The sequence below is a fragment of the Dermacentor andersoni genome, chromosome 3 (genome assembly GCF_023375885.2).
Source record: "Dermacentor andersoni chromosome 3, qqDerAnde1_hic_scaffold, whole genome shotgun sequence".
Classification (NCBI taxonomy): Eukaryota; Metazoa; Arthropoda; class Arachnida; order Ixodida; family Ixodidae; genus Dermacentor; species Dermacentor andersoni.
Genome location: NC_092816.1, coordinates 51,841,208 through 51,868,750, shown reverse-complemented (window position 1 = coordinate 51,868,750; position 27,543 = coordinate 51,841,208). Strand labels below are relative to the sequence as shown.

The window sequence follows — 27,543 nt, the reverse complement described above, 5'->3', positions numbered from 1 at the left end:
GTAGGAAGAGCTGCTGCTCCAATGAACATTTGAAGGCTCTGCACGAGCAGCCAGCCTCAAAGCGATCACGAGGCCACGTTCAAGGAAGGAGCACTTTTGTTTATTTGAACTCCACCAGGCAAAGCAAAGAGTGCAACAGAGAAAAGAAATGCGACAGGCAGCAGAGCCATGTTGAACCACACCAACGACCTCCCTAATAAAATTCAATCTACTATCAAACTGTTTCCTGATGACTGTGTTGTTTATGGAACTACTGCTAACTCTTCTGACAATGCAATACTACAAAAAGATCTGGATAACATTTCTTCTTGGTGCTCTGACCGGCTAATGAAGCTCAAGGTAACCAAGTGCAAAAGCATATGCATCTCATGTCATTCAAATGACCCTAACCCAGCAGTATATGTTCTCAATACTACCGCACTAATAAGGGTCACTTCATATAAGTACCATGGTATCCACATAACAGACAACCTTTCATGGAATTTACATGCGGAGTTCATATCTAAGAACGCTAATCGCATGCTGGGGTTCTTACAACACAATTTCTCATCTGCCACTGTCCCGGTAAAGTTATCGTTATAGAAAGCCCTAATACGACGTAAGCTCAAATTTGCATGCTCCACATGGGATCCTTGGTAAGCTTCCCTAACGAACATTCTTGAGTCCATTCAGAACCGTGTCGCCCGTTTCATTTCGTACAATTATTCTCGTCATGCTGGTGTCAGCTCTATGAAATTAACCTTTGGTTTACCTGACCTCGCTTTGTGGCACAGGAAACCCCGTCTATGTCTTTTCAATAAGATTTACAGTCGCCGACCGGTAAATCGGACACCGATAATCTGGACATGCTCGGTAATTTAGACAGCTTCGTTGCACCACCAATGTCCCGGCCCCATAAACTTAATGTGTAAAGACAACTGATATTTCAGACAGCCATCAGCTCTACATTCCGTTATCCGGACTCCGTCCGCAGCTGTAGCGCATGCCAACCCTGCTGCCATTATCTCCTCTGGCAACATCGATGAGACATCAAGTATGGCTTCAGAGATTACACACTAGATGATAATCTTTGAGGCCTTGCCTTGATCGTTGCTCTACGCCTCTGATATTTAACTGCAACTGCCGATCTTGGAGGCATTGCCTAAATTATGAGGTTGCATCAACATCGTGATCATCACATCCTTTTCCGGCACCCCCGTGCATGGCCCACTATCGCCATTCTGTTTGTTGAGTTTGCCTTGCGGACAGTGTTTTGCCATGCTGTGCTTGTTCATTTAATTTGTGTTCCAGACAGTGCTCTGCTGGCTCCAGCAAGTCTTTCTCGTGAAGTATATAACAGGCCGCATCAAATGGCACTAATGGTGCCCTCGCAGTCTGAATGAGCCCGACTCCGCAATTGAAGAGGCTGAACTGCTCCATACCGTAACAAGCTCAAATGTGGACGTCATTGATGACCTGCTAGGCTGCGGTGTGCAGATGGCTGCCGCCGTTAGATTTGAAGACATTGCAGACGTCGACAGCGTGGTTTCATTGTGTGCCGAACTTAATGATGACGAAATAATTGAGCGAGTTCTCCCACCGTCAAACAGCGACTCTGACTCAAATGATGATGTGCCGTGTGCTCCGGAGCCTTCCATACGCGGATCTACGAGAAAGTGCAGGCAGGCCAGTGACATGACATGGCATGACAGAGACGCAGGGACAGACCGGTACATCAGTAATGCTGAAGAGGCACATACACAATGAAAATATAAAATTAAAAAAAAAAAACAGCAAAATGTGCAGCAGTCAGAATAGTAATAAGTAAAATACACCGAACGAAAAAATAAAATAAAACATTAAATTTGACTCAACAAACCTTTGGCAAGTTGGAGGCTGCTGGCCCTAAATCCTCGCCGTTGAGGTGGACGCGGAGGGTCCCGTCAAAGCAGTGCTGGACGCCAATCCGCTCCCCAGCCTAGACAAGAGGTAAAATATTTTAGCTGCGCCTTCTAAATCATTACCTTCACAGCATTTCTTGCAAGAGCATACAGCACAAAGATGTCTTTGAAACCAACATGCATGGAAATGTGAGACAATGTGCAACAATCTGTGGCGAGACAAAAATGGACAATGTCCCCTTAAAACCAAGAAACTTTGGGATCAGATGAGGCACCTGCTACCCCCATTCTCTTTCAATTGCTGTCTGTTCATGTGACGGCAGAAACTGGCTGGTCACAGTTTGTCATTGATTGACAGAAAAGAAAGCCTGCTGACTGTGCCATAACTGCCTAGTCACGGCTGACACCAGAACATCGGTCAGCAGTGTGGGGAAGGAAGAGAAGAGACGAAATGATGACGGCAACTCTGCTGGCATAAGGTGCTCTGCGAACGCCTAACACTCTCAGTACCAGCTGCAAAAAGAGGCCTGTAGTTCGTTGCAATCTCTGTTGCCTTGTGGTGGCAAGGGTGGCAGCAGCATGATGTCTCCCCTTTCTGGGTAGGGAAAGACAGCACAGATGCCCTGTGCAATTTGGTTTGCCTCACAGGTACTAGCCCTGCTTGGCCCTAACCTCTTCTCTACACTTTTTCTAAAGCTAAGTGCTCATGAGCAAAAAGTTGCGAAACACTAAAATTGTGCGCCATTCTCATCCTGGACCATAATTTACTCAACTTCCAAAGGAGGAAGCCATATCTTGGCTGAGGCAGCCCTTAAAAACAATGAAGATGGCCGTGAGCATTACCGCGAATCATCCTGTTCGCTACCAGTGTGCCCACATTTGAGGGCATTTTTTTCTAAAGCCAAGTATGCCTCAGAAAAAACTTTGAAGGCATGCAAATCATGTCAGCCTGCATCATGTTTTGCCCTGCTTCCAAAAAAAAAGGTGCCATATATATCGGCTGAAATGATCAGTAAAAAAAAAAAAAAAAAAAAAAGGGGGGGGGGGGGGGGCTGCGAGCATCTTAAAGGTGTTTTCACAACTTGTGTGTACATTCATGGCCACAACGCTTCAGCTTCAAAATGCCTTTTATGTCACCATTTCTTTTTTCTGCAAGCTCCTGAAATAGGGTGAAACAAAGTTTGAAAGACTGTTACTGATTTCCTTGTCTATGTTTATTTTCGTGATAGTGAAGGGGCTAAAGCTCATTTTTCGCTTGCGTTAAAAGACACTAATTTCCTTTTCTTCTGCTTGACAGAGACATCTTCAAATGTGAAGCATCTGAGGAAATGAGGCAAGTTAGCAATGACTAGTATGAAGTGTGTGGGTTGATGGAAACTACCTAATGCTTATACGTATCCACATTAAAAGGATTATATTTAGTGGTGCATGCGACTCTCAACACGTTCAGAATCAAGGCATCTGAGTCGCTGCTGTGAAATCATGTTTTTGGCGAAAGACGGGACTACTACTGTCAGAATTTCATTCGTCTCTTCCCATCATCCCATTGCTCCATTCGGTCATCTCACATTACAGCGAACTCTCTTTAATGTGAATTCTGTCAAGACAAGTTCTCTTATAGGCTGGACAGTTTGTGAACCTTTATTTAGGTCGTGCTGATTTGGTGAACTTTGGTTAAGACGAGCTTCTGATCAGACACACTTGTTCAGAGCCCCCTTGTGCTTGTCTTCAAGGCTTCAACTGCTCAGAATGTGTCACGAGATCTTGGTGGGAACGAAGAGACCATGATTTATAGTGACAGAATTGAACATGCTGTTTGAATTGAACCATCACAACTTCACACCTGCCATCATACACTGGCAGATGCAGTTTGTCAGTGCAGATGCAGCTGCTGTTAATAAAGAAGGCAAGAACTCACCGACAGCCGATGTAGGGACGGCCCATAGTTGTCCCTCAGGAGGGTGCCATTGTGGAAAACACGTGACCCAACAAGCAGCCATGACTGGTGGCTTGGGAGACGGAGGGCTGTGGGGGGAAGTGGGACGCCTGGTTCAGGTGCAAACGTCGTCAGGCCCAGCACCAGCGCCCCGGCCCAAACGGAGCTCACTTGTTCCACTTGCACCTGGCGACATTGAGAAAAAGAATACGGAAGTGTGACACAGACTTTTTGACACAGCCTAAACACAAACCCGCACAAAAAAGGGCCTAAACTTAATCTATCGAAACTTGCAAAAGGGAGCAGAGACAAAAACAATCTAGAACAACAACTTCCGACAGGCAAGGCACCCAATACTGCAAGTACAACACAACAGGGTTCCTTAAGTGCTGCTGTGCAGGCTCAAACACACCAATAAGTGTGTGCTCTTCAACAGAAGAAATGGGCAATGTGATTGACCAGGCATGCTCACAGGTGGCCAAATGGCCGAAGGAATAAACACGCAAGCAGAAAACGATGGCCACATCACCGCAGAGCTAACCTGTCACCATGCATCAGCTTGTATTCTTAAACAATTATAATACCCGCAACCAAAGAACTGTTCACCATGCTTTTGTAGTTGCACATTCAAGTTTATCTACTACAAGAAAGAGAGCAAAGAAAAAGTTCAGCGGACTTCAGTGGTTCCTCCAGCTTTGTACATACTTAGGGCTCATTCACACCGGCGACTTGAAGAGGTTGCACGACTGATTGCAACTGACAACCAAAAAGCGACTCGAGGTGACATATTTTCACACTGGCAAGTGTGACCGGCCCGCTGTCACACCAAAATGTCTCATGATTGATGCCATTCACATCTGCTCACAATGCCATCGCCACGTAAAAATAAGTGTCAGCATATGCAGACATCCCGTTACCTCACACTTGATTGGTTCAAAAGCTTGGCAACTGTGGTCCGGCGACTGAAAAATTGAGCAGCAAGAGACTGGCCCGAAACAGTCACTCTTGAACCAAAGTGACCATTTGCGTCTGGGCACTTTGCAACCAAATTGGTTACACAACCTTTGTGTGTCGCCGGTGTGAACGAGCCCCTGCTGTGACAGGAACAGGCTCCCAAAGGAGACACACTTCAAAAAGTTCATCTCCATCTGCTACAGTCATCGGTGTAAACAAGGGGCAGCACACTGGGCACATGACCCCCCCCGTCCTCCCCATTCCCAATAAAGCCCACGCTCCCCCGAAAAGATTTTCTGGCTATATCACTGGCTACAGTATTGTCAACTATGGCTTCTGAAATACGGACACCACCATTCTCAAACCTTGCGCAGCTTATAATGCTCCACACAAATTGCCAAGTGCAAATGACACAATGGTTTGTGCACCCAGCTCCCAAGTGGCAGCAGTAGGCAAACTTCCGTTTTCCTTTGCCATGTGGCGAGGGCTGAGCCAACGAATCAACAACTATGGCGTAACAGAAAGGATAGACACAGCAAAACCAGTTTCTAGCTTTTAGCTGCTCTTGAATCAAAAGGCTTGCAAAGCTCTTGGTGCAAGCAAACAGGCAAGCAAATGCACATGCATTACCAATTCACGCCTGAAATTCACGTTCCTAAATGTGCTGTGTTCTTTACTTGGTTGCCAGTTCAAAAAAGAAAAAAGGGACACCCACTTCATTTCTGTCTTTCAGTACAAACCATCCTGCCCCTGACAGGGTCAGCCAGGACACGATGTTCCTGCCTCTGCAGTGACACTACACGCACCTCGAAGAGTTCCTCCAGTTCCAATGGTGCGGCACTGAACACAAGAGCGTTGTTGAAGCCAGCGGAGCGGCAGGCCACCTTGTTGTTATTCCTAAGGACCACATTCTTCCCGCAGCAGGTGTTGAACTGGTGATTTACAGCTGCATCGAGACAAAAAATACGAACACTAATGAGCTCAACAAAACTGGTCCCAAGAAAAAACAAGCATTAGCTGACACAGTTGAAGCTCGATATAACCAACATGCATATAAAGAAGTAAATGTAAAATTTGGTTGGTGACGCTTCATTTCTGTGGAGTATTCTCCGGCTATAACGAAATTGAAAATGCGGGATCTGACACAGCGTTGGCTACACTGAAGCAAATTTTTGTTTGCATGTACCTTAAAGTACCCAGTAGAACCTCATTCATACGTTTTTGAAAGAAATGGCAGAATAAACTTTACTAATCAGAAAAACGTAAGATCGGAAGTCACTAAAAAATTTGACAGACTAACTGTAGTTGACATCTATGTAAGGTGAAGTGTTGCGTGAATCATTGCAAAATGCGACACCGATGCATTCCAAGCTCATGCTGCTTGATCGACTTGAGACATGCGTTGCCCGTCTTTGCGGCTTCGGCAAAAATTACGATTGTACTCCTCGAATTCGGCCTGGATCTGCGGCTTCTTTGAGCGGAGCATTTTGGCAGACAGGGAGTTTTCATGACTTAAAACCAAAGGTTACAGCACTAAGCAGACGAGGACGAAGTGAGACACAAACGACGTATGCAGTCATGAACCAATTAGCTCAGCAACAAGTTTTCTTAAAAGAGAGTTTTCACATGCCTACTTGGTGCGAATCATTGCGGCACGAGATGACGACGAGAGAGCTCGAGTGACCTGGGACACGCATTGTTGTTTTCCTATTGCATAGTGTTTCAAGCTGGTGGTGCCAAACTGAAATGAAATTCAAGCTGGTGGTGCGAAATATGATGCCTATGATGCTGCCAGAGCGAAACACGACGCTCAATTCACGCCGCGTGCAGCAGGGAAAGACGGTGGGTTTGGGCTATCGCCTATCAAAAGCGTGCCATATGCTTCCAATGGCACTACACCCCACACGCTGTGGTATAGATAGGTGAAGATGCTTTCCGTAATAGGGCTGGTGGCGATAGCTGTGAATGCGGGGTTCGACGACCTAGGAGAAGATTTGCTTGTAGTGAAATAGGAAACGGAATGTGCACCGGTGTTTTTACGTGAGAGGGGCGGGTGAGTATTGCGTGGGAAAGCCGCTGTGGCGCGCGGCTACTGTTTTTGACCATGTGCACGTTGCGTCCTTTCTTGTTTGCATGGGATCTAGCAGCGGGAAAACAATTATATACAATTGCAGTTTGGTGATGCACTGAATGTTGGTGCTGAATGATTGCGTTTTCCTGGAACTCATAAACTAGTAAAAAAAGAAACGTAACTGTATTGTGTAATTTTTCGTGTTCTCAATTAGAAATGTGGGTGCCAGGAAATCATACGTAACGGTATCATATCAATTAGGTTCTACTGTATATATTCTGGTAGCAAGAATATAAAGTACAGTCACCAACAAATTTTTAAGACACCTGATTTTCCACACCTACACGATTCCAGTGGCATCGCCACCTACCCCTAGCCCCAAGGTATAATGGCAACAACCAAAATTTAGGACTCCGCATAACATTTGGCCAAGAATTGCCTATCCGATGCTGTAAACATGGTGGCCATGAACATAGTTGCCTGCTACGTCGACTGGCATGAAGCTGCAAACTTTGGTTGCACAACTCCTGATTAAGTGCTGCTGGTTAGGCCTAGTGGCTTCAGCGGTGCAGTGGGCAGTGACAAGCCATCAAGGTTCCACCCACATGTTCACACTTATATACCTTATCAGTGATCAAGCGCGAGATAAGACGCACAGGCTAGGCCGACGGCGGTAGTAGCGGAATACCGATCCATTTGCAGTCCTCTCCGCGTTCAAAGTCTGCCGGTGGTGTGCACGCTTTTGCCATCGGCTTGGCTTGGTTGGACTGCAGTCGGCCAACAAATGTTACGGCTACAACTTTAAAATGTTAGCTACAAATTGCTAGATTTCAGCACAAAACAGAGGACCACAAAGGAACGGACACATAAAAGAGACAAGCAGTGCTCCTTTGTGATAGTCTGTTCTGGTGTGAAATCTAGCCATTCAAAGCTCAGTAACACAACCCAAAACCTTGTTCTCAGCACAGCATGCCATGGCCAATCAGTCATGTGGCAGATACAGTGTGGCAATGACTGCTGCTTGCTGTAAAAGGCTCGAGCCCTTGTACGTACACACGCTGTGTGCAGGCGTGATGCTCGCCCTGGTGACCTCCGGACTAGCCACCTTGGCAGGCACGGCTGCTGGTGGAGAGATCCGTTGTTGCGGCACGATGGACACCTGTGCACACTGGCCGTAGAGGTCTATCACAGCCCAGACAGCTGAAATGGTGGAGTGGGGGGGGGGGGGGGTGCAAGGGCAAACATTAACCAAATGCATCAAGCGCACATTGGCAGCTGCAACACTGAGTCTGTCTAGATTGATGAATTATTCTTGAAGAACTCCACTCTCGTTGATTTCACAGTAATGGGCTGATTATTGGGCTGAAAACGACGGTCAAAGCATCATTTCTGAATTTCGTTTTGAAACCCAAGGGCCAATAGGTTAGTGTGATGTCACAAATTGGAAAGCATTCTTTCCCATTTCGGAAGTGGTTCAGCAAAAGTTCTTGAAACATTCCATGCTCCTTCTCTGGCTCTTTAAGAATACAACATAGTTCAGCTTCACCCATAGAAGCTAAACTAGGCCCCAAGCATATGGCATCAAAATTTGTGACATCAAACGGCAAGCTGGTATGGGAATTTCAAGGTGGCACTGCTATCCGTCTCATTTTTGCACCTTTTCTGTCTCACCAAGCACCTCCTCACGGTAAGAGTCATTTTTGGTATTGTGGAAGGGTAATTTACCAGCACAGTTCAAGTAATTTTCCTCTTTAGCGTCCCTTTAAGAGGAAGCTTTGACTATAAATGACGAGGGCTCTTTGCTGCTGAGACATACAGGTTAAATGCAGGAATGACTCTTTAAACAGGCTGCTAAATAGATTTTTACTGGAAATCATTGCCTTTAAAGAAAGCTAAAATCTGACTGCTGGAGCAGATCTTCAGTCTAGGCCTTCAGAAAGTGTTAATAAAAATGGGCAGACTTCAACATATTTGAAGCACCTAGTTTACAGCTCCTTTGCCGAATCACTTTTGAAAGCTTGGCTACAAGCACTATTCTTACTTTTTAGACAAAAATTTACACAACCGGAGCTCAAAAATTCTTTGCTAGCAGTCAATGTGACGACAGTGCCACCCGTCATCTGTGTGACGTCACATTATAAACAGAATCTACATCCTCATTTTCACTGCATGCAAGGTCGCTACAGTCACGTGGTAATACGCAAGCTTACAAGCTCATTTCACGACTCCACTTCAGCCTGTCTTGCCAGTAGATTGATTTCAGGATGTCACCGCTGCAGCAAAGGATGTCAGCAGCAGCAGCAGCAGCAGCAGTAGTAGTAGTAGTAGTAGTAGTAGCAGTAGCAGTAGTAGTAGTAGTAGTAGTAGTAGTAGTAGTAGTAGTAGTAGTAGTAGTAGTAGTAGTAGTCCTTAGTGGGCTCAAGGGCAAACTACACTAAGAAGCGTGGCGGTGACAGTAAAAAGTTCTCACAATAGAAGTGTGGTTGAGAAGATGCAATCCCGCCCCAACCAAATTCACTGAAAAAAAAGTCCGCAATGGCATTCTCCTCAATGTTGCCACGAATCGAAGTACACCTGTGAGCAAAAGTATGCAGACCAGAGATTGCGCGATAAGGCTGATTTTCTCCTCTGCCTGTAAATGTAATTTGAAATTAAAGACTGCAGTTCAACTTGGCATAGGAAATTTTCAGTACACTCGTCAATTGCAGTTTACGCATGTTAATGGCGAAGAAACTAAGTTTTTTCGGTGGCCCTGTGATCTGCATCTTTTGCTCATGGGTGTGCATCAGGAAAGAGTCAAATACCATAGTCATCACAGTGCTGAAAGGGCCATCGCACATGCAATTTTAACGTGGTGACGTCGGTCTCTTGGGGTGCACTGAAAGTGAAAGTTACTGGCACCTTTTGTGGAAACCTTCTCCTGCTGGGGCCCAGAATTCAACCTCTCAAGGTAAAACAAGTTCTTGAAAATGCAGCTTACGTGACCGGATGTTCCTGCAAGCGACTCCCTGGTCTTCTCCGTTGACAAAGTAGTGTAGGCAGCCATCGGAATCTCGCATCATTCCCACGCGGCTTCCGACCCCAAGCTGGTCCAGGTCGCACTTGTAGCCATTCCGCACAGTGTTGCCATTGCGCATGATGGTCGAACCACTGTAAGAAAAAAACGAAAGAAGAAATTCACACCAAATTAGGGGCTTTAACGAGAATGGCAGGGCAGGACTGCCATCTCAAGATGTTGAGAATAGTACAGTTGAAGTAAAAAAACACTAAAGCGTGTTTTATTACTGAAGCTGCTGACTGTTCATTTTTAATAATTTGCAGACTTTCTTCCTTAGGGACACTGTAAAAGAGGCACTCTGCTAGTCGATGCAAGGATGATCTGCAGCGCAGAAGAGTGAAGATGTTCATGAAGCTTTTTTGCGCATAATGCTAGCCAAAATTTTGGTTGCCATTATACATTTATTCTATAAGAAGGTTGCACTGCAACTGGTAGATCTGAATAATTGAGTCGGTCCGAAGTATTGGTCTGAATATTCGGCAGCCAATTGTATTTGTATTCTTTTCGGAATAAGTTTTGTTCCAAGCGAGATGCAAATGAACAATCATAAAACTTTTGGCGTGAACACGATAATCAAAAACAAGGCTTAAGTTCGGTCATATTACAATAAAAAGTTGGCAGGTATGGCAGCAATTCGGCCTTGTTAGTGCAATATACTACAAGGTAGTGCAGATAGCACATGCGTTGAGCCCTTTATCAGTCTGCATTTTATTTGGGCTATTCCTTGCAATGTGAGGCTTTAATTTCATATCTAACTGCACCACAGAGGCAATTGGGCCAATACTGTAACCACTTGTTGTGAGGTAATGTTTTTACAAGAAACAGATGTTTTCATCAGCACGTCCCTGCTTCTAATGCCCCCAAGACAGACAGTGCAGCCATTAAGGTCATAATTGGGATTGCAATTGGTGTCAGGCGTGTTTGTGCCAACAAGTCAAGTTCAAATTATCCGGTGAGGGCCCACGATGAGATCAAAATAATGTAAGTACTGGCCCATGGATATGTAAGGGCGCCAGCCAAAACCTTCAGTTGAGATCAAATGAACCAAAAAGCCACGTTAGTCGGAGTCGAATTAACAAAAGTCTACTGTAATTGCAAACTTAAGGAGCAAACTTAAGTGTGCCATTGCAAGGCTTCCGACGCAAGCCGGAATTTGTTTTAGGCACTGTAAGCACCTCTTTGACCCGCACGTCGATATTATATTTACTTTTCACACCAAAGACCATCTATAAGACTTGCAGGTCACGGTATTTAGCGATGAGGAGCACTTTCTGTTTCTACCCTTCCACGAAAGCATGCCATGCACTCAGATGCCAAATTATTTTGTGCGAATTCATTGTCAAGCACTGCGAATGAAAGAGAAACACTGATCGCCGCCTACCTTAGCATCCATGTATCGTGAGTTATGTCAGTCATTGTGCTGGGAAACTCCAGGTCTTCCGGCCTGATGGCCGTGACACCTGCAATGTTGAGGAAATTTGGACACTTACAGTTTTTGTGCACAACCCCCAAGAATTGGTCAAAACCTTTAGCAAGTTGCACCACGTCTATAAACACTGAAAACTGTTAACATCAATATTTTGAGCCATGTCTAAGAAACTTCACTGTAAAATTTCTTGGAAGTGTCTGATGAAGAAACTTGCATATGCATTTCATTGTGCCTATGTCTATCTATTTATTTATTTATTTATTCATTCATTCATTTATTTATTTATTTATTGAATCTGTGACGACAAACAGATTTGTAACAGAGCTCATAACATGGTGTTCTTGTACAAATGCACGCGGAAGTTCATTAAAGATTTGTGTTGTAGTACTTTGTCGAGTTAAAAAAAATTTCCTCAAAGAATATTTAGGCATGTTATGAAGCAATTTCATTTGCAGTACAAGGTGTCAAACTGACTGCAACATTCTAAGATGTTGAATACATTCTCCATTCTACTGCGTCAAATCTTAATTAAAATGTAGATTAACAGAAATAAGTTGTTTGAAGTGCTTATATTTGTGTTAAGTCGCACACAATGGCTGCCAGTGCCACGTACAACTGCTACAGAAGTGCCACAGAATTTACCGACTGTACAAATGAATGCACAATAAACATTATAAATATAATTATTAAAAAAAATAAAGGTTTAAGTTGGTTTATCTATTAATTTGACGCTACAATAAGCTGCACGAAAAAAAAAAAGAATTTCGTAGGTCTAGATGTAAAACTGACAAGAGGAGTTAGCGTCTTCCTGTAAAACCAGAAAACGAGGAATGCAACAAAAGACAAAAGACTTCATAAATGCAAAGTCAATACATAAAATGCAAAAATACACCAGTAAGATCTCACACACACACACAAACACACACACACACACAAGAAAAAAAAAAACTGCATTCAGACTAACAGTAAAACAGCAGAATACAATGAAGGACAAAATGTGTATAGCTTAAACAGATGTTCAGCTAGCAAACAGAGCCAACAAAAACTGCAACAACAACAAAAAAAGTTATTGGGTATGGCTGATATAGAGGTTGCTCAGAAAAAATGAAATAAAAGGCATAAAACAAAGCATGGTTTGAACCAGAGAAAGCCTTAATGTGTGAGAAGGTCACATAGCATAAACTGTACATGCATTTGTGGAGTGCACATCTAGGTCACAGGAATCACACTGAGAGCGTAAGGAAACTCGGTTCTACTGAAGCTTTTGCATCCAAAAAAAATTAGGTGGGCTGCTGTTAAGCACATCTGCGTTGTGTCTGGTAACGAGCATAAGCTTTAGTAAAAGCTGCAGTTGTGCAAAAGCTTTACATTAAGCAATGGATGAGGCACTCTGAGAAAAAAGCCTTAAAAATTTTAACTGTGCATCAGCCGTGCCCATAGCTTGATGTGGTGAAGACGGCCACCATCTTTTGAAGAAAGCAAGAGCATTAGCTTAAGCTGTGTTCAGCCATAGCCACAGTTGCAAATACAGTGCAGTTTTGTACCTGCCTATGCAAGCCTATATGGCAGTTTCATTCTGAAAAATCAAATGCATTAGCTTTGGACTAAACAAAAATAAACCTTTTCTGATTATCTGTAATAGATATAACTCAACTTTTTGCATGAACACATGACAAAAGAAAATCGTGAAAGTTGTAGCAGTTGTGCAGGCCTATTACAGCAAGGGTGACAATTTGGGTGAGTTGTTGTGGTTCCATGATTGAGTGTAGGTAGAGCAAAACAAAAAGGACAGAGAAAAAGAATAGACAGCACCACAAGCACTTGCGGTGTCCATTCTTTGTCTCTGTCCTTGTTGTTTCACGTTACCTTCACTTCATCAAGGTTCATTGCCCTTTTTTTTAACAGCAAGTTCACAAAATTGCTCTCAAGTTCTGCATGACAACTGTCCCATGGGAACAGCCTAGAGAACAGCGTGGAGGGGGGAAGGGAAAAAAAAACCCACTAGGAGGGAGCATGACGACGGGGCAGCTATCCTCGGCAAAGCAACCTTCTCTTGACTTCCCTCCTCCCTTCATTCCAAGGCCCACCTACACGTCGAGCTCTTGGGAAATAGGCTGTGCATGGTTGCCTGACCTTTCAAAGCATTGTGTGGTTTGAGGTAGCTCTTAGTGACATCATCATCACCGTTATCCCTGACCACCTTAGCCCTACTTCCCTCTTTACTCTCTGCACACACATTGGCTAGAAATTAGCCTGTGCCTATCGCATGGTAAGGGCCTATTTCCCATGAGCCGTTCGTTTATACTAAAGTGAAGTTTTCTCTGCAAACTCCTCTGGGACTTTGCTGACCATGGCTGCTGCTGCTGTCTCGCCGAATAGCTCACACATAGGGCATCACTCATGTAACGAATGGACATCACTCATTAAACTGCTCCAGATAGATTTCAATATGTGCGCTGGATGTGCAGAATTACTTTTTCATGACTAGGCTTCAATATTATCATGCGGCACTTCTTCGCGGTCTTTATTTTCTTTTTCTTTTTTCTTTATCTTTCCTCTGTGCTGGAGACTCACCAGCCTCGATGGATCCTGACCACCGGTCAACCATCTGATCAATGACCACTTCGAAGAGCTGGTTGTCGGTGAGAGGCCGGTCGCTGACGACGATGGCAAAGTTGAACTCGCCGTGAGCATTCGGGCGCACTGCCGTCAACCCGTTGTTGAGAACCCGTGCGTTACGGCCATGCCTCTTGCTGAAGCGCAGCTCGGCAACCAGCGGCTCACCCGCCGTCAGGGCCAGAGACGGCGACGGCACTGCCAACAAGAGCTCCGGCACAGGTGCGGTCTCAGTGCCTTTGGGAAAACGAGTAAAATGCAAGCCATTGCTCACGGTAAGCGACCCAGTGGCTCGTATACTGTAATTTTGCATGCATAACTCACAAGAAGGTTCAAAAACACTAAATCCCGTGATGCACAACCTATATGATAGGTTGGTGAATGCATATGTGATAGGTTGAGTTGACACCCCTATATTACGATGTAAGCAGAGGAAACTTATTGGCTCGCCCATAGCAGCATTTTTCATACACTGGAGCGAGTTTCCAGTTGGGGATAGTTCGGTAAACCAACTGTTAATTATATTAATTACTATACAAATTATGTTCTAATTGAAATTACATTGATTGTTTTTTGTATGAATGTACTCTCCGTGGCCAGAAATAAAGGCAAACAAGTTGTTTGAATTTTCCTTGATGAGGAACTGTGTTTGGGCACTAGAGAGTCATGCACAAAGCAGGAGTGCAAACTAATACGTAAGTGTGGCCCGCGAGTGTGGCGTCACAAAAAGGCAGACCGCACTGCCATGAAGCTGCACCTGAACGTTATATTCTCATTGGTGTGAAACTGACACCCAAACGACAACATTCACACATATATACGTTCCACGTTGCCTTGAATCCCCGTAACGCTTCAACACAGAGTATCAGTAAAAGCGGAGATGACCAAGCATACCAAATGAGATTGTTTCTGGAGCTCTGGTTTGTGCCAACAACCATGCCATGCTGCTTTCATAAAGGTCTGAAGGTTGTTGCATGCAGTTATCAGCGCAAACGAAATGCACATTTCTTAATGTTTTCATTAAAAGCAAAGCTTTCTTCGGCCTTTTCCCCCACTTTGCGTGGACAGCCGTTTAGATGAGTAAGCTGGGCCTATCCAGGAGACGGTGCAGCCAAAGGTGATGACTTGGTCGGTCGATCCTGATGTCAGTGTGCAACGTGTGCCTTCGCAAAGTTTTTTTTCTTGTTGTGGTTTGTAATGTGGGCTGACCCAGGAGGTAGTTTAACATCTGTTTGCCCACATGTCTCACAGCATTAGGCAATAGAGCTAACCAATAAGTGTCCCCAGCAGCGTATTTCAGGAGGTCTACCGAGGAGTTATCCCTTGACTGAGAATCACCCGCTGATAGTTTCTGCCCAATACTTCGATCTTTTTTTTTAGGACAATGCCTTCCTTGGTGAATTACCACTACCTTTCCGTATCGAGTATGTCTGTTTTGAAGCTGTTTCTAGCCTCCTATGTGGGCCGATCTCAAAGATAGTGCAATCTAAATATAAGTGCCACTGGTATGTGATGACTGGCTGATGACGATTGTGATGGCTGATGATGTTGATGCCAATGATTACTGACAACAAAAAAATGCGAGATGCGATTCGAGCTTTAGTTGATGTTGATCAAACGTCGCTCCAGTGCGGCTCTCACAGTAAATCATGTGGCTCGTACACCCCGTTCTTACCCCCAACTCACTCAAGAAGACATCGTCTTTTACTGACTTCAACCAGACGTTGAATTGTCTTCCAACTTTTTTCTTTTATGAGAATTGTGATTGGGGGAGGGGAGAGTAGAGTGGTGGGTTACGAGCAAAGCTGAGTTATACAGGTGAACCAGTGATAACAAGCCTGACCTATGGCATGCTCCTAAGGTACAGCGATTTAACAAAGGAATGCAATGTGCTGGCTTACCAGAGTGGTCGACCACAGAAGCCTGAGCAGCTTGTCCGTAAAGATCAATGACGCCATACACCCGAGCAGGCACGTTGTGAGCTGCTATGCCTTGGTCCACTCCATTGATGTAGAAATGCAGATTGCCCTCAGATGTTCGTTTCACGCCAACTTTGTCCCCGACCTGCGTACATGGGTCATCCAAAGCGCAACATCGGCACATTACGTTTAACTTCTTCCCTGCTCCAACAGATACAGACATTGATGTGAAACATGCAATCACACTACTTGAATGCACTGGCAGTTGTGTCATTTGCTGGTTAGTGATATTATTGTTTACAGCGACTCACGGAATAGAAATGAGTTGGAGCGCATATGGCAGGTGTTACCAAGTCATGACCGGCAGCTTACTGCTACCCTTAAAAATAAAAGTATACAATAGTTGCATTCTACCAGTACTAACATATGGGGCAGAAAGTGGGAGGTTAACAGAGAAGCTTGAGAAGTTAGGACTATACAATGAGCGATGGAACGAAAAATCATAGGCATACCATTAAGAAACAGGAAGACAGCAGTGTGGATTAGAATGCAAACGGGAGTGGCCAATGCCCTAGAATTGAAGCTGGGCGGGACATGCAATGCGTAGAGTGGTTAACCGGTGGTCTGTTCCACTTACAGAACGAGTGCCAAGGGAAGAGAAGTGCAATGGAGGACAGCACAGAATTAGGTCATGTGACGAAATTAGGAAATTCGCAGGCATAAGTTGGAGTCAGTTAGCACAAGACAGGGGTAACTTGAGGTAACTCAGGAGAGGCCTTCGTCCTGCAGTCCACATAAATGGGCTGATGACAAAGATCTGACTGTAGAACCCTGCATTACTTTGTGCTGTCAGAACTGTGTGTTCTTTAGGCTCACCTTAACTTCTCCAGCTAACAAAAAAGCTGAAACTCTGCCGCTCATGAGGTGACTAAGAAGTCTTGTGCACCCCCAAACACCAGGCTGTCACAAAAATATAATGTGAAGAAAAAAATTGCAGTCTACATAATGGCAGTAAGATGCCAATACACGCTCATTTCAATGTCCTTGGAAAGCAAGCTTTGCAAATAAAGAAACATTCATCTTGTCTGAGAATAGAAAATATGCATCTTGTCTGAGAATAGAACCAGGGACCACTGCCTTACCAAGACAGTCGTTCAACCATCTGATCTAACCAGGATGCTAGCAGGGTGGCAGTGTAAGCTGAAACCAATTGACAACTCAAAGTGCCTGGAAGCTTTTAGACACTACTAGGGCACTCAAATGTATTGGAGGAGCTGCAATTTTTACCAGGCTGAAATGTGCCCCACTGAAGTGGTTTTGCTGCAGGTGAAAATCGCACCTTATTGTTGGTCAGAAACGTCATAGTCATGCGAGCAGGATTGCAGATGCAATTTAGCACAACACTGCTAAATAGTAGCAGCGCAGACTGCTGGCGACTCACAATGTGTCACAATACAGTTTCGCTATCAGTTGTCAGACTGAATAATTTTTTTTGTCAGAACATTTGGTTGTCAGTGTTGTACCTGCAAGGTGTCTAGGTTCTGGCAATAATCCTTGATGACCTCGGTGCCGTTGTGCATGACACCACAGCCAGTCATGACCCAGGTGCCCGACCGCACATTGGTCATGGTAGTGGGGAACTCGAGCAGGTGCGGCGGGAACATGGTCACCCCGATGTCGATAGAGCCCGTCCACTTGGACACCTGCTGCTCTAGGACCACCTCGAACAGCTCATCCGGACGTAACGCACGGTTCGTCAGGACGACGGCGTTGTTGAAGCCATCCAGGGCACTGAACAGGCAAGATTGTTCACCCACAACAACTGTGAGAGCAGCGAGGTATCACACGGTCATCCCCCATCCTGCTTAGTGGTTAATCCTGACGATAACGGTTACTCAGTATTGCATAACTTCTTTGACTCTAACAAAACTTGTTCCTGGGCTTCATTCATTATGCTGAGGGAAAGATACACAACAACATAGACAAGGACAAACGAAGGAACAGACATGGACTTGTGCTGGTCCGTGTCTTTGTTTATCCTTGTCTATGTTGTGCTGCATCTTAACACCTTTGACCTCCTCGCTGGTTTCCGACTGCCTTGTGGATTGCTGTGCGACATGACAAAGAGGAAGGAATGCAAGAAACTAAGAAAGCAGCATAATCTATCCTCAATTCGAGGAAGTTTGTCTTTGGAGGCTTCAGGCTGAAGTGGCCCTGACACCTGCCCTCACACAAGTCGGGGGATCTACAACCAACAAACCTGGAATTCATATTAAGCGCCCTGCTCCTGCATCTAGGGTGAATACTCATCACCTTCTGTGGCTATGCCCTGGCACTCTAGGATATCAGGAATAAGATGCTCAATGAGGCAAAACTCAAGCCTAATGTTCTCGAGGACTGTACTCATTGCTGAAGTGCCTGCATCACATGGGGCTGCATGCATTCATTTGATGGTCCTTCTTGATCATATCTTTTGCTACATATGCTTTGAGACAAAAGGCAAGGCACACTTAGTAAAGAATGCATCAGCCTCATCAGGATATAGCCAAATTATAAGACCAGCCTCATCTTCTCCACATGTGACACTTGAACTCTTCATTTATTAGTTAGAAGATATTGCCACATGTTAGCTCGAAAATATTGCGTCTTCTGAACCAGTGGCATCAATAGTTACAACAATAAAGTTTGACCTTACAAGATAAGCTTTCATTATTTAAGGAAAATGGCCCATGAAAATGAATTCACGTGCAAATTTTTTCTGCAGGCAGGGACTTCCTTAAGCAAAAAGAAGCTCACCTGGGTCTCCGCGCAGTGCGGCCATCGTTGACAACCACAGCGCGTCCGCCGCAGCGTGGGTGGAACAGCAACCTCTCAGTCTCCCGGTCATTTGTGTCATCTGCGAAATGAAAATGGTTCGCAAATGCAAGCGAGAAAAACACCAGCAGGTCCACTTTCTGAGAAATTATTGAAACACACTTATCTCAATACTTGAAGAACCTTGAAAAAGAATGTTAAAAAGTACCCAAAATGGCCCGACCTCTCCTGGATGTCTTGTGCATAAGTATTCATATGTACATTAACACAGTAAGCTCTACGAAATGAGCAGATGGATTTTAAGGAAACCTTCTCTTTCTTCTATGCACATGTTTTTAAGTGTGCTGTCCAATGAAGACCTCTTCAAGTTAAATTCTATCAAAATGCATTGTAGTTAAAAAAAAAGATCTTGAGTACTGGCTTGTCAGATGCTAAAAACTCAAACAGAACAACACAAAATCAATTTTTCAAAATAATCCACCCAATAATATTGCTTGCCTGTTTCATCTAGCGGAAATGAATGACTACTGTTGCCTTCAAAAATGTCACTTAAAACAGTGAACTCAACCAACACAGAGGCTGACCACCTGCATAAAGGGCCTCCCATGTGATTGCTTTCTATGTTACTTGCTTCCTTGCCTTTCCAGGAAGTGGCTAAGCCGGTCTACTTCGCTAGCTTTTTCAGTGCCTGGCAGATAATAGGAGTCTTTCCTCTATAAATCATGCACCAAACATTAAACATGCTATTAACTACATACATACAGAATATGTGGTGCCGACATTTCGCACCACTGCCAACAGCTCTCTAAGAGTACTGAAAAGCAAATGGGATTAAGCATAAAAAGGAGATAAATGTCAATGTAGGAACAGCTATGTGTTTGTTCCGTGACCTTTGAGTGCTAGTGAGATTGATCAGAAAGTGATAAGCTAGCCTCACGGATTTATTAAGAACTGCCCCACTTCATAATATTGAGACAAAGTTCTCAGTGTGCATCCAGTTTCGTATGGCCTCCGAGATTCTTGTGTTTGGCTGACGCAACACCCTGATGCATTGTGATGTTGAAGCCGATGCTTTTGTCATACTGCAGGCACCAAAAGGTCCTGTGACGTCACAGGTCTAATATTCTGGATTCTAACCTATAGACCACAAAAGTGAATCTCTAGACAAACTGGTGAGCCAGCAGACTCTGCAGCCAGCGAAAAAAAAAAAGTAATAATAATAATTTTCAGTTGCTGAAACAAGTTCACAGTGAAGCCAGAATGCATGCAACTTTGCAGCACTGGCACAAAGCCGGCACAAGCACTCACTCACCTTTGATGGCCTTGCTTTCATCGCTGGGAGATGCCACGTGTCTGTGAGTGCTCTCGTTGTGGTCAAGCAAGGTGACCTTGACGGTCATGCCGTACAGGTCCACCACTCCATACACCACCTTGGGCACATTCCCCGAGGCCACACCCTGGTCCATGCCGTTGATATAGTAGTGCAGGTTGCCGTTGGACTTGCGCACCACCCCTATCCTGTCGCCCTCCTGCATCACGTGATCAGGGGAACTCTGACAGAGCTCGCTGCAATCTCGTGAGCGGTCAACAGAACCGTGCTACAAACGTAAAGAGCAAGAAGAGGATTTAGGTGAGACATATTAACGAGAAGTAACGCTAAGATGGGAAAGGAAAAGCAGACTTCGAGCCATTTCTCCCAACCCTGATCTCCTTTACTGCGACAGCAATTCCTCCTTCGACTCCCCCTCTACACCACCAACTTTGCGTGAAGCTACTGCAATCGCATGCAAACTTCCCCAACTGTGTGCAACAATAATGTGACAACAGTAATACAATGACAACGATGATGGCACAACATGACAGCACTACATTTACTGACACCTATAGAAGAGTAAATAGTTGTCCTTAAAGAAAGGATACTGCGATTGCTTCCTGCGTCGAAAACCATATTGTACATGTCCTGCATGTGCTGCATTATGCTGTGCAGGTGTGTTGCCTGCCGTTGCTTCTGAAGCACAGCAAGGGTATCGCACATCACGCACTCCACATGCCCAACAAACCCTGCGTCGGCTGCCTCGCAATTGCACATTGACGCTGTTACATAAGTCCGATCTTCAGTGTCATCTGCAGTCTCCCAGTTTCATGCTTGTAGTGCTATCACAGTAAATCACAGCAAAGAAGTGCACTTTGAAGAACTATTCAACCAAATGAACTAGACAAAGCGATTGCCTCCATGGCCACTTACATGAAGCTCATCCAAGTTGTAGTTGCCGTATTCCCGCCTACTGCCTTTGCCATTTGTGAGAATCCCTGAGCCGCTCATCATTATGGTACCTGGCATAGGAAGCAAGAGGAAATGTGCAGTTACTGCCAGCCTGTGTGCTGATATTAACTTGAAGCATGTACAGTCGACTTCTGTTAATTTGACCCTGATGGGACCGACCAAACTGATCAAATTATCTGGTGGGTCGAATTAAACAGAATGCAGAAATATGCCATAATGCACCACTGATTCCTATGGCAGTATTTGCCTAATTCTAACGCACCCCCGAATCAAACGTGCGGCCGCTTTATCTGTGTCCGAAGTAGAAAACTAATGTAGAAACGAAAAAGCTCCTAAACAGGGTCAAAATCGAAAGCGAACACAACATTTTAGCAAGAGAACTGGACAAGTGTCAAATGTGTGTTGCACAATGGCGGACAGTTCTTTAAAAGTCAGCTTCACCGCACGGTTTTCTTTAAGTCGGCTTCGTTGTGTCGTGAGGTAAAGCATACAAACGCCACAAATGTGGTTTTTGTTTTGTATCCGATTGCACGGCACAGGAAATTTCAGGCCCAATTTTCAAGGTAAAAAAAAAAAAGTGCGCTTCAGAATCAGGTACATACTGTAATCAGACATCGTGAACGACCGTTACTGCTTGAAAAGTGTTCTTAGGGCAAGTTGAAAATAAGCGTTTTTCAGCTGAAGATGATGTACGTTCGACGCATTCACTGCACCTAATGAGCTCCACCAAGGCAAACTGTCAATAATGGGGCTGCTATAGGGGCAGCCATGGAGATCACACACTGGCACATTGACTGGTCAGGCTCGAATTATATGGCGAAGACCAATTTTGGGATTGGAATACCTACATGTTGGGCCTATAGAAATGCATGGGCGCTGGCCGCTCCCTTCTGTCAGAATCAAGATAACCGAAAAATCGAATTATACGTGGTCAAATTAACGGAAGTCTAATGTATACCATACCATAAAAAGTTCCACATTAACTTCTCTTACTGGAGCAGATGCTCTTAAACAGAACAGCACAGATATCCTGCAGCCTCGCAGGGACTTATCGAAGCTCGGCACAGCACTCCATGTATAGGAGAAAGTTAGGCTGTGCGTTTGGCTAGTTGGATCCTGTTTAGCTAGCTCTTTCCGCTCATTTTTAACATGAATGGCTGAATTCTCACTCGGTTAAGATGCACGCAACTGCTGCCGAGACTGACCTGAGCGCATGTTTGTCATGGTTGCCGGGAACTCCAGAGTCTCGGGACTGTGAGTGGTAACTCCTAGCTCGATGGAGCCCGACCATTTGTTCACCAGTTCATCGATTCGGAGCTGTGTACGAGAAAGCAAGTTCTAAGAACAGACAGTGCTTTGGCACAAGAGGAGGCAGGAGGAGGTCGTGCAGCATAAATTATGGAGGACAGAAAATTACTGCCAGTGACAAAAACCCCATGTTAAATTACGCATTCAGTGAGAAGTGATGCAGCAACCCTGATGTACACTGGTGTAGTCTCTTTCAAAAAAATTTGGATGACGCTTAAGCTTCGCCTTTTAGAGTGGAATGCAATAGCATTCAAAGACCCCCGAATGCTTTTCATGCTTCCCAGCTACTGCAGCTTATGTAACCATAACGTTTACCGAGAGACGCTGGCGGCGAACGCTACGCACGAAGGCAAGCTTTCTGGCAGAAACGTGGCCTCTTGCGTGGGTCGATCTCCTGTTGTTGTTTGCCACTTTTAACATTTCAGTCTGAGAAGAGCTAACATAAAAGATATGTGCTGTAAGTGCTTTTTTTCTTTCTATTACATTTGTTTGTGGGTTGCCGTTCTCAAAATTCCAAAGAATAACTTTGTAAAGAATGAAAGGCAAGGTATGAGCAACTTCGGTAGTAGAAGAGTGGTTGGGTATGTGAGGTTCGGAATTTGGTGCAATATTATTTTTGCCGAAGCAACATCCGACACTGCACGCAGGACGCCTACACCGGATATTCTGCGACATGAGGCCCTTAACACTATCACGTTAAAAATAGAGACACTGCACGCATGATAGCACCCGACTCCAGTAGATCGAGTTGGCCTCCTATTGTGTCTTCACTGCTCAAAAGCTCTACAGACGTGAACAATCTCTCTCACTACACCCTCCAGAGCTTTCTAGCATTCGAAGTCTTGGAGCACGGCATGACACGGCAAGGACACGGCAACACAAGTGACACCCAGTGGCTTCCATTCTATTTACAAATACTGCACCTGTTTCATCTACAAACTGCAACAAACATCAAGGTGACAGCTAGAGTGAGCCAAACTCAGCACACTTAGTTTCATACATAGCAGGTAATGCTGCTAGGATTAGAGTAACTACTCCCGCAATATGCATTTGTGACCAAAAAATTGTGCATGCTACGTGATAGAAAGAAACTGGAATGTACTATGTGACTTGGCACAAAGTCGACCTCATGCATTACAATTGCAATACGAATGACAAAATTGACACACAGAAGACACAGCACATTTGAACATATTACCCAGGGAGCCATGAGCAGAGTGACATGTTTGTATGCTTGCACGACTGTGAACAGCTTCCATGACGCACTACCTGCACTACTGTCAAAATGTAGTGCATTATATATACTATAAGCTCAAGGTACACGAACAACAAATGATTTACCGCAACGACATATGCTACAGCTACAGAATGTAAAGCAGTTATTCAGCAGAAGGCATTGCAACTCACAAGTTAGTTCAATATGAAATGCAAGCAGCAAATACATTTCAGTAGCCCCACTACCTGTGTAAATGCCATAGTGCTGCCTGTTAATCATGAAATGGGAGTAGAGCTGCTTCTCATTCCAATTATTTGCATTAAGAGAAAAAAGGCCCAATTAAAGCAAGGAGATTCGTGCAAACAAGAACGCATCTCCAAGACATATCTGAGGTTGAAACATTAGCCAGGTTGTACTTTTCTTTTTCCTTGGAAAGCAATCCCAGAAGCAACGATTTGCAGAATGCAGAATTAAGCAGTGAAGTAAAAATGTTAGACACCAATACAAATAAACTTGACAAGCCTCACCTCAAACCACTCGTCATCTCTCAGCGACCTGTGCGTCATAACGACACCATTGTTGAACTCGTCTGAGGGCCGCCGCCTCTCTGCTGTCCGGTTGTCATTGGACAGCTGGACCAATGAACCGCACCGGGTGTGAAATCGCAGGGGATCATCCGATGAAGGTGCACAGGCAGCTGCCCCCAAGGTGACAATATTCTCGCAGCTTATGTTATCCCCTGCCGACAGCGCTGCAATAAACAAAACGCATGAATCGTACTTATCTCTATTGTTTACTTCATTTATTTACTATTGTCAATTATGTAGCACTGCCAACTCGCACGGCTTGTACGAGAGCCCATGAACCTTCCAAGCATGTGCACTGGATGTCGCGAGTGATGACAGCTGACTCGACATTTACTGGGCCTTTTCTTCCAGCCGTACACCTCGAAAGCTCCAGGAAGGAAGACAAACTTGTGTACTCACAATGCAAACCTTTCGGGCACAGAAGTCCACAGGTGCAACACTATGCAAACTAACCTAACAGAATTTAACTAAAAGATGGTCATGCCTCTAGACGTGCTGCTTCATTTGACAAATGTAAATTGCGGAGAGTTCGTTTTTCAAGCAGCCCAGTGGAAAGCAGCATGCACAAGAATTCTTCAGTGTGCCGTGATCGTTCGGGTCACATCATTCTCGACAACCGTCAATGTGTCGAGACACGCTGTATGTGACGCATAAGACTTGGTTGTACACTTTTCGCATTTCAACCTGTGCTGGCATAGTACATTGCTGTGGGCTAAAAAAAGGAATGATAAAAGAGAAGAAGAAATGTGGATGTCCAAGGATAAAAACTCACGTGGATCCCCATCTTCCACGATGGATATCTGGGCACACTTCCCATACAGGTCAACCACAGCATGCACCTGCGGCGGAATTTGACTCGCGGCCACACCCTGGCTCCGGCCATTGACAAAGAATTTCAGCTCCCCTCCTGAGGTGCGCATGACGCCAACGCGGTCGCCCTCGCCCAGCTGGTCGAGGTCTGTGCCGTACTCCTCAACCAGCGTCTTTCCATCCTGCAGCACGCCAGTGCCGGACATGACCCAAGAGCCCTCGCGGAGGTTGGTGGCACTCGACGGAAAGGCGAGAGTGCCGGGGTCCAGGGCTGTCACGCCAATCTCTATGGAGCCACTCCATGTTGACACCTGCAACATGAGTTTCACCAGCTGATTATTGATGTCACTGATATAACCAAAGGCAGCACAGTTCCCACACAAGATGCTGTGGTCGAGGTCTCCATATTACTTTTTACCACCCCATTTTTTTGTTTTTTTTTACGTGCACACAAAGCTTGTGCATAGGCATTTTTGTAGATTGGCTGCATGGGACCATGGCTGTGGCAACTGGCATAAGCGTGTGCAGAGAGGCCAAACTAGGAATGCCTACTCTCTCCGCAGCATAGACGAGACGCCTCCCATATGCTCCCCCGTAACATTCTTTTTATTAACTGCAAGTTTGTTACTGCAATACTTATCAGCTGTGAGTTCACGAATGCACTGCCATCTTTGTTTTAGTCTCGTTATAGCATTTCATACTTTTGGAGATGCACTTCCGATAACTCGCCACTGCATGCTAGTAGGATGCATTAGCTGAACAACGAGTTGCGTGGAAATCCTATCATACTTCAGCCACTGCGTGTCCAATTGTGTGCAGCAAGATAGTGCATCAAAAGCACCTATGAACATAACAATGTTTAAAACACATCACGTACACCTTGAGCCATTTCTGATAGGTCACTTGTCGCAAATATGAATGATATCTGCCAAGTATTTTATTGAAAGGCTTCGAAGGCAGACATCCAAGTGTCTTCCTCGGTGCCTGCATGCTTTCATGTAACAGGTTTTATATCAAGCATACTTTTAAAGTCTCTGGATAAGCGCTTTCAAGGTTTGCCAGTAATAAAACAGTTTGCTCTCTCACATCTAATGTTCCTGCAGTGAGTTTGGGCATTGAGTCCACATATTGTGATCTTCTAAAGCTCACCAAAAAATTAAATATTCCTGATATGCTCTGCCGCAGCACGCTCTTCGTAAGTCTGAAAACGCAAGAAGTGTGGTAAAAAAGAAATTTTTAATGGACACAATTAACTGGCACCTGAATGGGATATAAAACTATGCCGAAGATGACCAATGCTAAAACACCATGCAATAGTCGCTTAGGGAGGTAAAAAAAACAGCATTTCAGGCAGCAATACCGGACGAAGGGATACAGTTACTGAAGTGACTGGTACACGCATAGAGGCCAGAAATTCAAAAAGAATCTGCTAGCGGATGTTCTTGTAGAGAAGCTACTTCATATCGCTAGACAGAAACTGCAACCTAAGTCGTATTCAAAAAGTAATGAAATAAGAAAGAAAAAGGAAACGATCAAGGAAAATATTGCGGCAGCTGAGTACTGGAAGACAGCTCTTTCGCCGCGACAACTTTCCCAAACCGCCACAACTTTCGCAAACCTCCACAACAAGCTATCCGAACGATATCATACCATTCCACATGCAGTGCATTTTGTCACACCGCTAGATGTAGTACGTCAACAAGATCCATTTGAGCCCTGGTGATGTGCATTTCACGCGAAAACACGTTCTTTCCCTTTAGGGGCGCGCTGTCATCGGCGCTTTAGCTTAGCTCGGAGAACGGAAAAAGCCGCGTAGTGTGGCATCCCCATCGCAGGATTCAAACGTTCAGACCTGTCGGATAAACGCACACTAGGGCAATAAAGCAAGTTACAAGTGTGACTACAGAACGACGGAGGTGTGAAACGATCGACCCGAAATTTATTTTTACTTTTTTCCCCCCCGTCGGGAGCCGCCGCAAAACATCGTTTCAGGAGCCGGTTTCTCGAACACCTCCAAAGCGACGCGTCGGAAGTAAACTTTCACCGGGAACTGCCGTGCGTATGCGCTTTGCGAATGGCACCCAAACAGCCTGAAAGCTTCTTGAGCTGAAAGCTGAGCTCCGGAGACTGATCAGGTGCAGTGTAGTAACTCTTATTTGAGGGAGGTGGAGGCGCTTGCCTTCTTGTCGATCCTAACTTCAAACAGCTGATTATCCCGGAGAGGCTGAGCGCTCATAACGATGCCATTGTTGAACTCTTGGTGTGGGTGGACCCGCTGCGCCGTGCGATTTTCGTTGCTGGTCACCACTAAAGAGCCTTTTTTCTGGTGAAACGAACTGGGAGCCATAGCGCAGCTGCCATCGGCGTCCCTCTTTTCCTCCCAAGATGGCGCACGCCTGCCGTAACGCCGGTGCTGCCATCACAACATTGGCGACGGACGCTGCAACTAAACGAGAGGCGCGGCAAAGACAAACCGTACACGACGTCGCTCATCAGACAAGTGATGGATATAGCTTATTTGTATTTTCCTAAGTGAGCCCGCCAGCACTGCCGAAACGATACCCGTGTTCTACGCAGCCGCATTTTCGTCTTGTCAGACCTCGGGTATATATGGTGGCTAGACCGATGCGCACAGATCCAGTTTCACCCCCCCCCCCCCCC

The 27,543-nt window shown here is 45.1% G+C and overlaps 1 protein-coding gene across 1 annotated transcript in view; it reads right to left on the bottom strand.

The window, feature by feature from the left end:
* Positions 1–27,255, bottom strand: part of Neurl4 (neuralized E3 ubiquitin protein ligase 4) — a 48,057-nt gene extending 20,802 nt beyond the window's left edge. The window contains exons 1-16 of the mRNA XM_050196343.2: positions 27,062–27,255; positions 24,845–25,193; positions 24,013–24,236; positions 22,167–22,278; positions 20,923–21,011; positions 19,990–20,206; positions 18,660–18,759; positions 17,387–17,654; positions 15,846–16,008; positions 13,903–14,181; positions 11,281–11,359; positions 9,822–9,991; positions 7,895–8,041; positions 5,577–5,716; positions 3,799–4,002; positions 1,859–1,957 (exon numbers count right to left, since the gene is read on the bottom strand). Coding sequence (XP_050052300.1) covers positions 1,859–1,957; positions 3,799–4,002; positions 5,577–5,716; positions 7,895–8,041; positions 9,822–9,991; positions 11,281–11,359; positions 13,903–14,181; positions 15,846–16,008; positions 17,387–17,654; positions 18,660–18,759; positions 19,990–20,206; positions 20,923–21,011; positions 22,167–22,278; positions 24,013–24,236; positions 24,845–25,193; positions 27,062–27,229 — 2,808 coding nt within the window. The 5' untranslated portion in view covers positions 27,230–27,255. The remainder of the gene's footprint in view (positions 1–1,858; positions 1,958–3,798; positions 4,003–5,576; positions 5,717–7,894; positions 8,042–9,821; positions 9,992–11,280; positions 11,360–13,902; positions 14,182–15,845; positions 16,009–17,386; positions 17,655–18,659; positions 18,760–19,989; positions 20,207–20,922; positions 21,012–22,166; positions 22,279–24,012; positions 24,237–24,844; positions 25,194–27,061) is intronic.
* Positions 27,256–27,543: the final 288 nt, after the last annotated feature.